Source organism: Falco biarmicus, chromosome 4 (assembly GCF_023638135.1).
Source record: "Falco biarmicus isolate bFalBia1 chromosome 4, bFalBia1.pri, whole genome shotgun sequence".
NCBI classification, from domain to species: domain Eukaryota; kingdom Metazoa; phylum Chordata; class Aves; order Falconiformes; family Falconidae; genus Falco; species Falco biarmicus.
The window spans coordinates 61,965,331-61,982,031 of NC_079291.1; the positions used below are offsets into that span (position 1 = coordinate 61,965,331).

The 16,701-nt window shown below is 66.1% G+C and overlaps 2 protein-coding genes across 4 annotated transcripts in view; one reads left to right on the plus strand and one right to left on the minus strand.

The window, feature by feature from the left end:
* Window positions 1-13,906, minus strand: part of LOC130147324 (uncharacterized) — a 40,338-nt gene extending 26,432 nt beyond the window's left edge. Inside the window, exons 1-9 of the mRNA XM_056334296.1 lie at window positions 13,643-13,906; window positions 11,793-12,194; window positions 11,570-11,696; window positions 11,024-11,137; window positions 10,284-10,394; window positions 10,019-10,138; window positions 9,162-9,892; window positions 5,287-5,409; window positions 1,684-2,166 (exon numbers count right to left, since the gene is read on the minus strand). Of these exons, the coding sequence (XP_056190271.1) occupies window positions 1,684-2,166; window positions 5,287-5,409; window positions 9,162-9,892; window positions 10,019-10,138; window positions 10,284-10,394; window positions 11,024-11,137; window positions 11,570-11,696; window positions 11,793-12,194; window positions 13,643-13,870 (2,439 nt within the window). The 5' untranslated portion in view covers window positions 13,871-13,906. The remainder of the gene's footprint in view (window positions 1-1,683; window positions 2,167-5,286; window positions 5,410-9,161; window positions 9,893-10,018; window positions 10,139-10,283; window positions 10,395-11,023; window positions 11,138-11,569; window positions 11,697-11,792; window positions 12,195-13,642) is intronic.
* LOC130147196 (uncharacterized) lies at window positions 14-6,322 on the plus strand. 3 transcript variants are annotated; one of them, XM_056334019.1, is made up of 4 exons: window positions 14-190; window positions 1,858-2,492; window positions 3,839-4,042; window positions 4,634-6,322. In XM_056334019.1, the coding sequence occupies exons 2-4, from the start codon at window positions 1,955-1,957 to the stop codon at window positions 5,659-5,661; spliced, it is 1,770 nt and encodes a 589-aa protein (XP_056189994.1). In that variant the 5' UTR covers window positions 14-190; window positions 1,858-1,954; the 3' UTR covers window positions 5,662-6,322. The 3 variants fall into 3 exon arrangements, with proteins under 3 accessions (XP_056189994.1, XP_056189996.1, XP_056189995.1); XM_056334021.1 differs by having other exon boundaries at window positions 15-190; window positions 2,094-2,492; XM_056334020.1 differs by lacking the exon at window positions 14-190 and having other exon boundaries at window positions 597-2,492.
* Window positions 13,907-16,701: the final 2,795 nt, after the last annotated feature.

The following is a 16,701-nucleotide window of genomic DNA, read 5'->3' on the forward strand; positions in this document are numbered from 1 at the left end:
GGGCGCGCAGGGCCCGCGCCCGCGCCGCGCCGCGCCGCTCGGAGGCGGAGGAAATGAAGGCGAGTTCCGCCGAGGCGGGAGCCATTACCCGCCGCCGCCGCCGGAGCTGAGCCCCCCTCCGCGTCCGGCCCCTCCGCCGCCAGCCCCCGCTCCCCCCCCCCCCCCCCTTCGCACGCCCGTCCCGGCACAGGTAGGCGCCGCCGCCCTGCCCTGGGGGGTGTTGGGGGCGGGGGGAGGGAAGGGCTGCGGCCGGGGCCGGTGCTTGCCCCCGGCCCCCCCCCCCGGCAGGCCCCGGCCCCGGCCCCTTTGTCCCCGGTGCCCGGCGGAAGCGCGAACAAAAGCCGCCTGCCGCAGGCCCCGGCCCGGCCCCGGGGGTGCAGCCGGGAACCGGTCGCCCCCCCCCGCCCCGGGGCTCCCCCGCCTCGGAGGGGGCAGAAGCCGCTGCGGCGGGGGGCAACCGGCTGGGGCGCTGAGGCGTCCGGCCGGGGCGCTGAGGGGGCCGCCGGAGGGGCTCGGCAGGGCCCGGAGGTGCTGAAGGCTTTGCCATGGGGCTGAGGGGCTGAGGGGGTCGGCGGGGCCGCGGCCTGTGCCGTGGGCGAGGGCCTTGGCGGGGCCATGACGGGGCCCTGAGGGGGTTTCGCTGCGGGCCCGGGACTTGCAGCATCTTTGCCAGGGTCTTGATGCACCCGGCGGCAGCTGGAGGTGTTCGCCCAGTCCCCGGTCTTTGCCGTGGCCCCACAGCCCACGCTGGGAGCTGGAGACATTTGCCATGGCCAAGGGCTTTGCTAAGGGCCCAAGGCCCTCGTGAGAGTTGGAGTTGGTCACCATGGCCAAGGCTTTCACCGTGGTTTTGAAGCGCTCGCCACAGCTGTGATCTTTGCCATGGCACTAAGAGCCCTAACTGGAGCTTGAGGTGTTCACCGTGGCCAAGGCCTTCTGTAATGTCTTTGCCGTGGCCTTGAGGGGCTTGCAATGGCCAAGGGCTTCTCCGTGACCCCAGGGTCCTCACTAAAAATCTGAGGTGCTCGCTGGGGTCTTGAGGTTCTCACTGTGGCCAAGACACTTGCTAAAGTCTGCATCTTGGCCAAGGTCTTCAGCATGGCCTTGAGATGCTCACCATGGCCAAGGCCTTTGCTTGTGGCGCCTAGACCTGTCCGATGGCCAAGGTCTGTGCCATGGCCCTGAGGCCCATGCTGGGAACCTGAAGTACTCACTGTGGCCAAGGCCTCCACCATGCCCCTGAGGCTTCATGCGGTGGCTCTAGTGCTTTTACCATGTCGGTAGTCCACACCATGGTGCTGAGGTGCTTGCCATCACTGAGGTCCTGCTGTGGGCCTAAGGTGCTGGCCATAGCCCAAGCCCTCATTGTGGTGCTTGCTGTAGCCCAGAAGCGATGGCCATGGCTCTGAAGTTGTTGCCGTGGCTCCTGTCGTGGTCCTGGGGTGCTTGCCAAGGCCTTGTCCTGGAGGCACTTGCTGTGCAACCAGAGGCAGTCCCCATCACTGTCAACATGGCCATGAAGCCCTCACTGCAGCCTTGAGGCGCTCCCCATCGCCCTCAGCCTGGCCCTGAGGTGCTCCTCAGCACCCTCTGTGTGGCCCTGAGACACCGGCCACAGCCCCAGGTCACATGTCATGGTGGAGGCACTCACCATGGCCCTGTGGTGTGTGCCGTGGCCCTCACTGTGGCCTCTGTCATGGTCCCAATGTGCGCACCATGACCCTGACCCTCTCCGTGGCCCTGGTGGTAGCTGGCTGGGGGCCCCTGGGTGCCTGTGGTTGGAGAGGACCAGGGGCCCTTGCCATCACCCCGTGCTGCCGCCACCCACCGCTGCCCTTTCCTTTTCTCCCCTCCCAGGTGCTCTCGAGCTGGGGCGAGGGGATGAGGTGCCCCCGTGCCGCGTGGTGTGCCGAAGCGGCTCTTTAGATCCTCCCCGGCCCAAGCCTCCCCTGCCATGGATGCCTCGGGGGCTCTTGCTTCGGCTCCCTCCTCTGCGGCTCCCTCGGGCTCCCGCAGCCCCATGTTCCCCCCAGGAGCTGACAGAGAGGAGTGGGGACCGAGGTTCAATTGTGCCCCTTCCACCTCTGCCGCAGCCTCGCAGGCGATGCCAGCATCTGGCCGGAAGAGGAAGGCCAACTTCTCCAATGACGAGACTGAGACGTTGGTCTGGAATGTGGTCCGGCATTTCAGCGCCCTGTATGGGTCTGAAGCCCTGCGGGCTCACCCCGTGCGGCGGAAGCAGCTCTGGACCCAAATCCAAAGCCGCGTCAACTTCCTGGGCTACACCGAACGCTCCATCGACGACCTCAAGCACAAGTGGCGTGACCTGCGGCTGGACGTCAAGAAGAAGATCACTTCCAAGAAGCACCTGCCCATGAACCGTGCCGGTGGGCCGCTCCACAAGCCACGCCTGACGCCCCTGGAGAAGATGGTGGCTTCCACCTTCTTACAGGCCAGCCACGACTCAGAGCCTGAAATCATCTTGGACCCAGGTCAGTTGTGGTAGTTCTCTGGGGAGAAAAGAGTTGGAGTAGTGGAGTCCCATGCTGTGCCCTACCTGCGCTCTCTGAGTGATGTCCAGCCTCGTAACATCACCAGGCCGTGGTCCTCCCGAGCTCCAGGGTCTGTCGAGTGTTTGTGTTCTGTGCTAGCCAGCGCGGCATGGATCGTGGAAGGAAGTTTTCGGGTTTCGTGTCGTATGTGGTTTGTGCCGGGATTACAGCATCCAGCAGGGCTGTGGTCCCATTGTGTCTGGGTAGCTAACCACCAGGGTTGGAAACAGCATGCATTGGAATTAAAAATCCACTGTGGAAATAACCTGGGGTCAACAGGAACACCTCAGACTTTGTCGGATCAGGTCTTCTCTGGTTTTGTTTTTCCTCTTTAATTTGATACAGTGCCTGGCCTTGCTGGATACTGTCTAAAGGCAGCTGTTAAAAGATGGGATGGGATTTTACTTCCCCTGTTCTTTTCAGGGTTGGCATCCCCCCATGGGTAGCTGAGGCCAGAGGGAGCGGGAGCAGGAGCAGGAGCAGCTGCTTCGGAGCAAAGTCACAGCAACCTCCTGCAGCGTCTCGCAGCTTGGTGCTGTGTGTGGCCAGGGGTGCCAGAGGGTCCCTGGGTGGGCTATGCCTTCTTGATGGGGCTGTGCCTTTGACTCCTCTGTTGCTTGCACAGCAAACCTGTGTCTTGGCCTACCGCTGAGCACGGAGCCCTGTCGCTGGTCCTGCTCTTGGCTAATGCCTTTAGTTCAAATGCCCGAGAGTTGCTTGAGGGGAGAGGATGTTGGTGGAAGACCCAACATTGGTCTTGTGGTAGCACTGAGCTGGGCCCACAGGTACACCCCAGCTGGGCTTTGTTGCTGCCCAGGAGGCATGTACCCACCCTGGCCTTTCATTTGCGCAAAAGGAATATGTGTGACTTCTTTGCGTTCCTAGGGGATGCCAGGGTTAGTTGTTCCTGCTTCTTCCCCTGGTCTTTGATTTCAGCGTGGCCTGTCAGGTTTCACTGGAGATGGGTGGGCGGCATGGGTGTCTCTGAACCAGACACCCGCCTTGCTGCAGAGCAGAAGATCTCTGGGCTGAAGGAAGAAGTCCTGTGGGACGTTACAGGATGTTGACCCTCACAGGGCTGGGCAAGTTCAGGATGGTCCTGGGGGAGATGAGGGTGAGCGGTTGGGCCTCCCAGGAGGAGCATCTGTGCCTTGGTGCAATCATGTCCTCTGCAGGTTCCCGTGGGACCCTTCTCCTTGGGAGCCCTATCTGCCCTTCTGCGGGGACATGTGAACTGCCAGTGCCGTCATCGCAGTGGCTGAGGCTGGATTCTCTCTGTCCCACAGATCTGTTCTTCCCCGGTGCGACCAAGCAGTCCTTCATGCACCTGCAGCCTGGCGTCAGCCACCCCAGCATCTACATCGACACCAACGGGCAGCCCTCATCCCTGCCAGATGTGGAGGGCTCTGCTGTGCCCCGGCTGGCAGTGCAGAGCCCTGACCCCTCCATCATCTGCGAGTACAGCCGAGGAGAAGGGCAGAGCAGTTCGGGTGAGGCTGTGGGACAGGCTGCGGCAGGGCTTCAGGCAGTGGAGGGAGGGCGCGGGGTCTGGCTGGAGACCCCCTGGGAGCGTGGCAGATGGTAAAAGGTTGTGGTGGTGGTTTGCACCGTGAACCTGGTCCTGGTGTGGCAGAGTGCTTCTGGTGGGGCTGGATGCCGCTCTCGGCATGGCACTGGGGGTGGCGCTGCGGGGGACACCCCGACAGGAGACACTTCCCTGTGCCTGCCCAGTCTGTGTGATTATCTCCTGGCCTGTGAGTCCCGAAGGGCTGTGGATGCATAACGGGAACCTGGAGCACAGTTCCGTAACCACTGAGGGTTGTTCAGTGGCAGGAGAAGGCGGCAGATCCCAGGGAAGGCAAAGGCCATGGCCATCCCTGTGTTAGTGGGGACCTGGGGAGCTCGTTGTGGTGGGACAGGGGTTGTGCGAGGCAGGCAGGGGCGAGGGCTGCACGGCTGGGGCACGTTGGCCTGCTGTGTCCATCAGGGACGTGCATGACGGGGGCAGTCCATGTGTTGGGGAGGGGCAGGGGGACAGAGCGGTGGCTGGGGCTCACCTGAGGGCTTCTCTTCTGTTCCAGCCGAGTCGGGACCAGAGCTGCGGACTCCAGACGTGTCAGCCATTTCCCCGTCCCTGCGAAACGAGTCCCTCGTCTCCTACGCCTCCATGTCAGAGGAGGAGGAACGGGAAGGCCGGGAGGTGGAGAGGGGCCACGGCGGGGCCGTAGGGATGCAGCCCGGGCCTGAAGCCCCCATGACTGCGGAGGAAGACATGAAACTGTCCCGCCAGGCCATGCTGATCCGCAGGTGCAGCTCCCAGGGCTCCGTCACCTCCCTGCCTGAGGACCCTCTCAACCCTGTGGACGCTCACTCGGACTGGGGCCACGAAGGGGTGTCCGACCTTCCCCCCCTGGGCCGCGGGCTCGACTCCTCGCACCCCGAGGAGCAGGCGGGGGGCCCCGGCCCGGATATGGGCGCTTTGCCTAGGGTACTGATGGGGCCCACCTGGGAGAAGCCAACTGCAGAGGAGGAGCCCCCGGCCCGCTCCCCGCTGCACGGCGCCCTGACCGAGGAGTCGCTGCCCTCCTCCGCCTCTCCCCCAGGGGACGCCCCAGCTGCCCCTGGCCCGCCCCGCGGCCTGGGCTGCTCCCGCCTGCGGGAGGACCGCCAGGAGAGCTGGAGGACTAACATCCATCACCTGCTCGACCTGGAGGAGCAGTGGGACCAGCTGTACCATCAGGAGCTGGCCATGTGGCAGGAGGAGCGGGCCACCCAGCGCGAGGAGAGGGCCCGTGACCGCGAGCTCCAGTTCCGCCTGCTGGGCGTCCTGACGGACATCCGCGACGAGCTGCGCTACCTGCGTCAGGAGAGGGCCAGCGCCCGGCAGAGCCAGGCGCCACCGGCCGAGCCCCGGCCAGACCCCAGCCCGCTCCTTGAGCAGCCCAAAGCCGAGCCCGGCTTCCCCGAGCCGCAGGCCGGAAGCGCCAGCTGGGGAGAGACCGCCGTGCCCAGCCGAAGCCCCTTCGGCAACCGGGGCCGGGGCCGGCGTCGGGGCCGGCCGCGCGGCTCTGCCTCCAGACACAGACGGCTCTTCCTCACCAACAGCTAGGGACGGGCAGGGACGCTGTCCCACGAAGGACATGGTGTGCCTGCGGCCCTCCCGGCGCCTGCACGCAGGGCTCCGGCCACACCGTGCGTGCCTGGCCACGGACAGAGGGGCGTGCACGTGGGGGAGCGGCGTGCGGGGGTGTGCGTGGGAGCCGCCTGGGTTGTGGGAGGCATGCATAAGCATGCGGCCGCCGGCAAGGTTGGCACCTGCCCCCCGGCACGGCCAGGCCCCCACGAGCATGGGGAAGGTACAAAGGGGCACGAGTGGCTGGCGCTGGGAGCGCGCTGGGCACATGCCTGGGGAGGGAGGTGGCGATACACACGTGTGTAAGTCGTGCAGGTGCCCAGGAGGCCTGCCTGCACCCGTGGCCGCGCCTCTGCTGCTGTGGGCAGCCTGGGGCAGGGCCCACGAGCGTGGCTGGCCGGGTGCGTGTGAGCAAGCGGGGCGCTGGCACACAGTGAGGAGGCGTGTGCGTGCGTGGTGTCAGTGGGGCCGTGTGACAGCGCTAGTGAGTAGGATTACTACCTTCGGGGGGTGGGGAGTTAGGAACACTTAGTCGCTGATGTGCGAACATTTTATGCAAATCATTTAATGACCTAATTTGCATATAACCATAAACTTCTGTTTAAAAAAAATCCCCAAAAAACAGAAAAGACGTCTCTGTGTGTGAACTCAGTGCTGCAGCGGTTTGGTGAGGAGGGTCCTGGGCGAGCAGGACCTGCTGTCCCTCAGGAACCTTCCCATGCCACCTGCTCTTGGCCAGGAGCTGTGCGGAGCCGCAGGGATGGCGAGCTGCCCATATCGGGCACCTGAGGATTAATCCTGCCCTTGCCAAGGCAGCCCATTGCCGGGCCGGGGGGGCTGTGTGCTCCCCCCATCCTCCTCCCGGGTTCACCCCACAGACAGGCAGCTGCCTGCTTCCCCAGATGAGGGGCCATGTGAACAGCTGCTGCCTGTGGGGAGACCCCTACTCCCCTGCTCTGCCTCCCCACAGCACGTGTTGTGTCCCCTGTCCCCTCCCAGCTCCCCACGTAGCCTCATGGAAGTTCCGGTCTCCTTTGCTACTCGGGTCCCTGCTTACTTGTGCCACCGCTGCTCTGCTGCTGTGTCATGCTGCTAATTCATCGCCTGCTCGCGGTTCCTCCCTGCTCAAATCCCCGGTGCTGCCGGCATGCTGCCATGCTGGCCTGTCCTGCTTCTGGGCTGCCCTGAGCTGGCCAGGGGGAGCGTGCCAGCAGCCCCCTGCTACACAGCCTGCATGGGCTGGCTGCTGGCATATGGGGCAAAATGACCCCAGGCTTGGTGACACCCAGTTCACCCTGCTCCTTTGGGGGAGCCCCAGATCAGGGCTGGGGGGAATAGGACCTGCAGCCTCGGGCTGGCTGTCCAGACTCAGAACCGAGGCCTCGGCTGCCTGTGTGGCTCTGGGGTGGGGTGACAGCATGCACAGCTTGGTGGCAGTGTGCAGGGTCCCCAGGAGTGTGTAGGGTCCCGACACCGTGCAAGACCCCCTTGGGCAGCCTGCAGTGTCACCAGGGAGTGTGCAAGGTCCCAAGCAGCGCGCAGTCCCCAGGAATGCACAGGGTCCCCAGGAGTGTGCAGGGTCCTCAAGTAGCGTGCAGGGTCCCCAGGACTGTGCAGGGCCCCTGGGACTGTGCAGGGTCCCCAGGAGTGTATGGGGTCCCCAAGCAGCGTGCAGGGTCCCTGACATCATGCAAGACCCCCTTGGGGCAGGCAGCATGCAGGGTCCCCAGGGAGTGTGCAAGGTCCCAGGCTGTGTGCGGGGTCCCTAGGGAATATGCAGTGTCCCCAGGGAATGTGCATGATTCCTAGGGAACGTGCAGGGTCCCCAGGACTGTGCAGGGCCCCCGGGCAGGGTGCAGGGTGCCAGGCAGGGTGCAAGGCCCCTTGGGCAGCATGCAGTGTCCCCAGCTCCCTGGCAGTGTGTGGTGTCTCCCCCCAGCAGCCTGTAGGGTCCCCAGCAGCTTGCAGAGTTTCCCCCCCCAGCAGCAGGCGGGGTCTCCCCCTGCCAGCAGTGTGCAAAGTCCCCCCCCAGCGGTGTGCAGGGTCCCCCCTGCAGCGTGCAGTGTCCCCAAGGAGCTCCTGCCGCCTCCTCCTGCTGCAGCCCACCCTAGGTGGGGAGCACAGCCGACCAGGCCACCCTGGGCCGATGCCCCCCACCCCCTGCAGCACACAGGGACTCACCGCCGCAGCCCCTCGCTGGATTCCTCGGCTCTGGTGGGGACCATCTCCCTCGGGTGGGGACGGACAGTGACACCCAGCTTGGGGTCCCAGCGTGCCTGGGGAAGGGGCACAGCTTACCCGGCTGTAAAGAAAACAGGTGAAACAACCGATACGCCCAGATCGGCGGGGGAGCCGGGGCCGGTTTGGTGCCGGTGGACAGCAGCGGGGGGGTCAGGGAGCTACAGTGGGAGCGGGCGCGCTGCCCGCACCGCAGCCACCGCGTTGGGTCAGTCACCGAAATGATGCGCCAGGGGGTGTGGGAGCGCAGGGGCGGGGGCGCTGGGCCGGTGCCCCGGGGAGGGCTTGGCCACAGCCTGCCGGGGGAAAGTGGGGGAAAATGGGAAACGCTGGGAATCAGCGATGCTAGAAAGGGTTCGCTGGGGGACAGGACCCTGTGGATCAGGGGCTGCAGTCGTCTGGGAGGCCCCAGGACCCGCACGGCCCCGGGAGCACGGCGGCCTCTGGCAGCCCTTGCACACCCATGGCTGGTGTGTGCACACACGTGTGCACCCAGGCACCCACCCACCCTGCAGCATCACTGCCTGCTCCCCCCTCTCCCTGCAGGGTTTCACCCATGGGTGCAGCCACCCCCCCTGGCTCTGGGGGGTTCTCTGTGCCACCCCACCAGCACAGGGGTGCCACAGCTGGTGACACAGGAGCACCTGGCAGCCTAGCACCCCATGGTGCCACTGATCCCCCTGCCCTGTACCCCGTCCCCCTGCCCTGTACCCCATACCCCTGCCCCGTACCCCACGCTGTGCTGCAATCGTCCCCTCCTTCCCCAGCCTCAAGCTCGCGGGTCCCGGGGAGCAGGAGCATGGCCGCAGGGCCCGGGCCAGGGGACAGTCCCCAGGGCGGGGGGCAAAGGCACTGCAGCCCAACATGACTTTATTCCATATCGCGTTGTCCATACAAAACTACACCCCAAGCACTGTACAGAGCGGGACGGCGAGGGCAGTAAAAATAAGCAGCGGGGGCCGAGGAGCAGAGCGGCAGGCGGGGGGGCTGGCGGCAGGGGGACACGGCGGGGGGCTGCTTCCCGGCCCATGCAGCGAGATTGTCTGGTGGCGGGGGCAGTGGGGGCCAAAGCATGTCCGTTCATGATAAGGGCCGGACCTGGGTCTGCGGGTGCATGGCCCCCCCGGGCTCCCCACGTGCCCCCCGTCCCGGCCGGGCACCTGTATTTGGTAGGCAGCTGCATGGCCAGCGGCTGCCCCGTCCCGGGGGGTGTCAGTCCACAGGGTGGGCGGCCCCTAGTCCCCGGGGGGCATGATGCCAGGAGGCGGCAGCGGGGGGGGGCCTGCCTCAGCCCCGTGGACCCGCTGGTGGTCCTTGAGGGACTCCTTGTAGCGGAAGCTGCGGCCACAGGCCGGGCACTGGTACGGCCGCTCGCCGGTGTGGATGCGCTGGTGCTTGAGCAGGTTCTGCTTGCGGATGAAGCTCTTGCCGCATGCGGCGCAGGCGAAGGGCCGCTCACCCGTGTGCAGCCGCTGGTGGTTCTGCAGGTGCTCCTTGCGGCTGTAGCACTTGCCGCACTCGGTGCACTTGTAGGGCCGCTCACCACGGTGGATCATCTGGTGCCGCACCAGCCCCGAGTGGCAGTTGAAGCTCTTGCCGCACTCGGCGCAGGGGTACGGGCGCTCGGCCGCGTGGCTCCGCTGGTGAATCCGCAGGCTCTTCTTCCCGCTGAAGCTCTTCCCGCACTCGGCACAGCCATGCGGCCGCTCCTCAATGGCTCCTGGCGTCGCGGTGGGGACCCCCACCGCTTCGGCCCCTGGCCCCGGCTCTGAGCCTGGAGCTTTGCCCAGTCTGTGCTGTGCCGGCAGAGCCACCACTGCCGCCGTTGTCACTGCTGCTTGTCCTTCAGGGTTCCCGAAGCTGGCACCGGGGAAAAGCAGCTCCCCGGAGCTGCCTGGCAAGCCCACCTCCTCGGGGGGCTCGGTGTGGGGGCACCGCTCCTCCGTCTTCACCAGCAGCCCCTCACTGGCTGCAGGGGAGGGAAAGGCTCTGGTCAGTGCCTGCTGGGGACACCGGGGCTGTCCCCGAGCGACAGCCCAGCCCGGGTGGGTGCTCCCTTTCCCAGCCCCATGGGGCTGGGCTCAGCATCACTCACCAGGACCCGGACCTGTCAGCATCTCCCTCTCTGGCAGCTCCCAGGGCTCGCGGACGCAGGGCTCTTCCTCCTGCTTGATCCATGACAAGAAGTCGTGTGCCGTGATCAGGGCGTCTGCGCCTGCGAGGAAGGATGGGGACAGGGACTCAGCTGAGCGGGGCTGCATCCTGTGCTGGGCAGGCTGTGGGAGGCAATGGCTCCAGAAGGCAGCAGCTGCTGCTAGTGCTGAGCAGCTGGTGTGTGTGCAGCACCGCCCCGGGCTCACCTGCACAGGGGTCTGGCGGCATCCCCCGCTCCTCTGTGAACTGCTGCTCCCCCACGAAGGCCACCTCCTGCTTGATGCGCGACAGGATGTCGGAGGTGGAGATCATCGACTCTGTTCACAAGGAAACACTTGGCTGGTGCCAGGATGTGGCCGCCCAGTGCGACCCACAGCCAACGCACTTCAGAGTGCAGGACCCCCAGGCTCCAGCCGTGTGGGACATCCCTGTCCCAAAGCAGTTATGGGGCAACAGACACCCCCAGGGGTGCCGTGGGGAGAGGTGACCACGGGACAGCCCTTGGGGAGGGATGGGTGGCCGTGGCACAGTCCTTGGGGAGACGTGACCATGGGACAGCCCTTGGGAACAGGTGACCATGGAACAGCCCATGGGGATGAATGGGTGACAACGGCACAGCTGATGGGGATGGGTGACTGTGACACAACCCCTGGGCTCTGACACGATGTGGTGGCAGTGGGGGACACATGGATCACACAGCAATGAACGCCCAATGCCCCAGGCACATCAGTCATGGGATTTTCCAGGGTTACTCTCAGTGGTCCCCAGTCATGCAGCAGGGAGCAGAGTCTGGCCACAGCTTGAAAACCGGGCCCTGGGGTGTGGGGACCACCGGAGAAGGACGAGGGACATCCCCAGGGCAAGCAGTGTGGTGGGGGAAACATGAGGTGGGGGGCAGCGAGGAGGGGAGACCCGGCACTGCCCCCTCTCCTGGCCGGTGCCTCACCTGTGCAGGTGTCCGGCGGCAGCTCCCGCTGCTCCAGCTCCCTCTGCTCAGGGACGCAGGGTCCCTCCCCACGCTCACTGCGGGGCTGCGCCTCACTTCTGGAGAGGGCACCATCTGCATGGGGAGACAGCGCAACTGGCACCGGTGTGGGGCTGCACCCACCCCCCGTGCCAGGGACACATGGGGCTGCCAGGCCCTAGCATCCCTCCTGCCAGAGAACCTGCCTGCATTAGGCAGGACCCCCATGCCCAAAGCAGGACCCCCATGCCCAAAACCTGTGCAGTACAGATGCTCCGACCCTGGGTTTTGGGAGACGAGGAGCCAGGCGGCACGGGCTGTCCCAGATAGCAGCACCAGCATGGCATGGCACAGCACATGGCCCCGTCCCCACATGTCCCTGTTTCCCTCTGTGACAGGAGGCTCCGCGGTCATGGCGAGTGCAACCACCAATGCTTGCAGGGGACCAGGTCACACACATCCAGGACTCCCAAGGAGGCGCAGGCATCACCCCAGCCTGCCAGGAAAGGGGCAGAAAGGGACATTTACCCAGGGAGAGCAGAGACTCGTAGTTCTCCTTCACCAGGTTATTGTACAGCTCCTTCTGCCACTCCTCCAAATTCTTCCACTCCTCCGCCGAGAAGTAGACAGCAATGTCAACAAATGTCACCGGCACCTGCAGGGACAAGCCCCCGGCAGCTCAGTGACATCCACTCCCCAGGGGGCCGAGGGTCCCCCCACCTGGCCTGCAGTGTCCCCCTGGAGCTGTTACCTTGGGCACCTCACCCCGGGGGCCGGGGGGCAGCCGCAGCACCCAGAAGTTCCTGTTCTTCAGGAGGTTCTCCACATTCTCCAAGCGCCGCTGGAGCAGCCCGTACTCCTGGATGAGGGTGCCCAGCACGGCCCACTTGCTCTCCAGCTGGTTCCCGAACTCCATGGCCGTCTTCTCGCAGTCCAGGAGCTTCTTCTCAGCTGTGCCGGACCGACCCTCCAGGCTGAGCAGGCGGGTGGCGAGGAGGTCGATCTTCCTCTCCATTGCCTGCACCGTGGCCACCACGGTCCAGAGCGAGGCCTCAGCGGAGTGGAGCTGTGCCTCCCGCACATGCGCCCGCTCCGGCAGCAGTGGGGGTTGCAGTGGCATCAGATGGGGAGCCTCCACATTCCATTCCTGCACCTGGGCCGTGGGGAGGGCACAGGTGGAAGGGGGCCCTTGGTCACCCCCCTGGGTCATGCCTGGAGCCTCAGCCCCATGGCAGGCACCGCTCCCCCCCAGACTGGTAGCTTTCAACCACCACCGCCCACCAGCAGCACTGCTTCAGGGATGTCTGCGCGCGATGCCCACTGTCACCCACCTACCCAAAGCCAGCAGCACTGCCCTTGCCCTGCCTGCCCGGGCTGCAGGAAGGGCACCACTCGGGACCTGCCACCATGTCATCCCCCACTAACAACTCAGCCGGGCAAGATCTGGCCCCTGGAGTGGCTGGCGCTGCCCAAGCAAGACAGGAGCTGCCAGGGCTGGGTCTGAGCCCCAGAAGGGGACAGGGCAGATAGATGCAGCAGGCCTGAGGGGATGGTGAGGGGCAGATGAGGAAGGCTCACCAGTGCCACTGGGCTGGATGCGTCCCACTCAGCTGGCAGGCTGGGGAGGGACTGCAGCGCAGCCATGGCAGCTGTGGGGTCAGTGTTGATCACTGTCCCCATGGACGCTGGCCAGCATCGGGCAGGTCACCATGCTGTGTGCAGCTGCCAGACCTGTAGGGCAGCAGCCCCACCCCTGGCACCCCACACCCCCACCCACTGCAGGGGCTGCCCTGGGCCTGCTCTGGCAGGAGCCCCCAGGAGGTGGATGGGGCTGGGTGGGCAGGGAGCAGCTGGGGGCACGGGCAGCCTGGACCAGGGGTGCCCAGCGACATCCTGGGGACACACAGGCATCCTGGGTCAGAGCTGCCTAGGGCACCCCAGGCCTACAGCCTGCACGGAGCATTCCGGGGCACTGGGGCATCCCAGGGCAGAGGTGCCTGGGGACATCCTGGGGCCACAACAGGCATCCCAGGGCAGATGTGCCCAGCCACATCCTGGGGCACCCCAGGGATCACGGGGACATCCTGAGCCAGAGGTGCCCAGCCATATCCCGTGGACACCGGGGCATCCCGAGGCTGGAGCCTGCACGGAGCATCCTGGGGCTGGAGCCTGCATGGAGCATCCCGGGGTTATCGGGGCATCCCGGGGATCCCGGGGCCATCCCGGGGCAGAGGTGCCTGGCCACATCCCGTGGGCATCGGGGCATCCCGGGGCAGAGCTGCCCAGAGCATCCCGGGGATCCCGGGGCCATTCCAGGGCAGAGGTGTCCGGCCACATCCCGGGGGCACCGGGGCATCCCGGGGCCATCCCAGGGCAAAGGTGTCCGGCCACATCCCGGGGCACCGGCGCATCCCGGGAATGCCGGGGCAGGTCCCCGGGGGCAGCCCGGGGCTGGGGCTGGGCGGGCTGGGGGTGCCGGGGGGCCCGGGGGGGAGGGGGCCCGGCGGCGGGGAGCGGCCGGCGGGGCGGGCGGGGCGGCTCCGGCGGCGGTGCCGGTGCCCCCGGGCCGGGCCGGGCCGGGCCGGGCCGGGCCGCTCTTACCTGGGCGGGCGCCCACTCGGCCATGGCCCCGCGGTGCTGGGCCGGGCCCCGGCGGCTGGGGCCGGGCCGCGGCGGGGAGAGCGCGGAGCGGAGCGGGGCCGCGCTGCCGCCCGCCGCCGCGCCGGGGCCGGGGCCGGTACCGGGGCCGGGGCCGCTGTCGGTGCCTGCGCGCTGCGGGCCGGGCCCCGCCGCCCCGCCGAGGAGCAAGGGGCAGCCGGGGAATTGCATCCGCCTCCGCCGGGCTTCGCGGCAGCGGGCGGGGGGGAGCGGCGCCGAGCGCGGAGCACTGCCGCCTACCGGCACCGGCAGCCCCGGCCGCCCTCCACCGCCACCGCCACCGGCACTGCCACCGGCACCGCCACCGGCAGCCCTGGCCGCCCTGCCACCGGCCCCGCCACTGACACTGGTACTGCCCCCGGCACCAGCACCGGCAGCCCTGGCCACCCAGCCACCAGCATTGGCTCCGCCACCAGTATCAGTATTGACACAAGCACCAGCACGGACACAGGCATTGGCACCAGTGTCAGCAGCACGGGCATCAGTATCCGTTCTGGCTCCAGCACCAGTACCAGACACCAGCACTGGTACCAAGCCCCACCACCAGGATGAGCACTGGCACTGGTGTCAGCACAGGCACCAATATCAGCTCCAGCACCAGCATCGGCACCAGTACCAGGCCAGCACTGCCACTGGCACCACTAGCAACACAAGCACCACCACCAGCACCAGCACCAGCATTATCATGAGCACAGACACAGGCACTGGCACGGCACTGGTGTCAGCATGGGTACCAGTATCCGCCCCAGGACCAGCATCAGTGCCAGTACCAGGCACCAGTACCACTACCAAGCCCCCACAGCAGTGTGAGCATCAGCACTGGTGTCAGCATGGGCATCAGTATCAGCTCCAGCACCAGCATTGTCACAAGTACCAAGCACCAGCATTGGCACCAAGCCCCAATACAAGTACAAGCATTGGCACTGGTGTTGGCACAGGCATTGGTACCAGGCACCAACACCTGTACCAAGCTCCAGCACCAGCATCATGATTGGCACCAGTGTGGGCATCGGCATGGGCATCAGTATCAGCACTGGCACCAGCATCAGCACCAAGCTCCAGCACCAATATCAGCATCAGTATCAGCACTGGCACTAGTGTCAGCACTGGTATCAGCACCAGCACCAAACCCTGGCACTGGCATCAGCACCAGTGTTGGCACTGACACTGCCGTCAACACTGGCACCAGCATCACCACCAGTATCAGCACCAAGCCCCAGCCCAGCACCAGCACCAGCACCAGCACCAGCACCAACACTGAGCCCAGTGGGTGCTCTGCACCCAAAGCCTCCTGGGCTACCCCAGGGTCCTGGCCCCACAGGTGGCAGTTTGCGGTGGGGGCAGGGGGTGTCTGTGCCCCCCCACTCCTTGGGCTGTGCTGCTGGGACCCCCCTGCTCCCTCCAGCACACAGCTGGTGACACCGGAGTGCCACGAGCCGGGGCCACAGGGTGAATGCCCGGTGTGGGGAGAGGAGCACCCAGCCACCCACACCAGGACCCCCACCCCGGCCAGAGGCAGGCAGGACACCCATGCGTTGGGATGTACTGGGTTTGGGGACCCCCCACGCACTCACCCCAATCTGGGGACCCTTCGGTCTGACAGCGCCAGGGGCCAGGGCTGGTGCCAGAGCAGGGAAAAGCGTCACGGCCCTGCCTTCACAGAAACCTGCTGGGAAAAGCTCCTAGGGCACCCCGGGGCACCAGGGTCCCAGGGACAGGGGGCCATGGCGGGGGTCCCCTCTGCCACACACGGACCAGGGCCCCGGGCGGAGAGGGTGGTGGGACAAGAAGGGTTAACGGGCTGAGCAGGCATCATGGGAGCCTGGGCAGCCATTTCAATTGACGATGGGATGGGGTTGCTCCCTCGTCCCCTCCAGCACCGGGCCCGAGGCCGGGGCACCTGAGGCCCCCCGGAACCCCCACAGCCCAGTGCCCAGCACCCTGCAGCTGCCACCCTCCCAGCCCTGAGCCCGAGCTGGGGCAGGGGGCACCCACTGCTGCCCTGGGCAGGAGGGAGGGTCCCAGGGGTCCCCTGGGAGCACAGTCCAAGGTGTGAGCTGTTGGGCCGCAAGTGGTGGCCCATGGGGACCCCAAGGGGAACCTCTGAAAGCAGCTTCATGGCAGCTGGTACCCTCTGTGCAATTAAGGGGAGGGGGTGGGAAACCATGGTCTTTGGCAGAATAAACAAAAATTAAAATCAACTCAGGCACCTGCCTGGTTCTGCTCCCTCCACCCTGGTGCCAGGGTCCACCTGCAACCCCCCCCGGGACCTCAGCATGCAGCACCTCTGGCACAGCTGCCAGGACCGGGAGGGCTCCAGGGGCCAGCGCTTGGTGGTGGGGACCAGCAGGCAGACACAGCACAGCCACAGAGACCCTGTTCCTTTGGGAAACCAGCAAATAATGGCAGTTTACTGGGTTTTGTGGCTGCCCACCATCCCCTCACACCCAGCAGCTCTGGGTGGGAAGGAGGCAGCTCCCGGCGAAGGGCACGGCTGTCCCTGCCAGTTGGGGATGGGGACCAGCTGCCCTGCCACCTCCTGAACAGCTCCAGGGCACAGCTCACGGCTCATCGGGAGCCAGTGATGAACAAATGCAAAACTGACACCTCGACGTATGGGAGACAACAGGGACCCACGAGGTCACCGTTGCCAGCAGCGGTGTCAGTCACCAAGCGGCTGCCAGGCCAAGGCCCGTGGGCCGTATGCAGCAGAATAAAACCAAACCCACCCAAACCTGCGTCCCCATAAAACCTGCTCCAGGCTGCTCAGCTTCAGTGTCACGCAGAGACCAGGGTACGAAACCGAGCCCATCTGTGATGGGGAGTGGAGGGAGGGACCCTCTGTGTCACTGCTGCTGCTCCCTGGGGGCTGCTGGCATCCCCCCGGTGCCTGGCGGGTTTGTCCCCGGTGGTTCTGCAAACAACACAAATGGCCACACACATCCCACTGCACCGGGGTTTCCCTCACGTCTCCTCCACGATTCCTCTGCCGTGTTTATGGA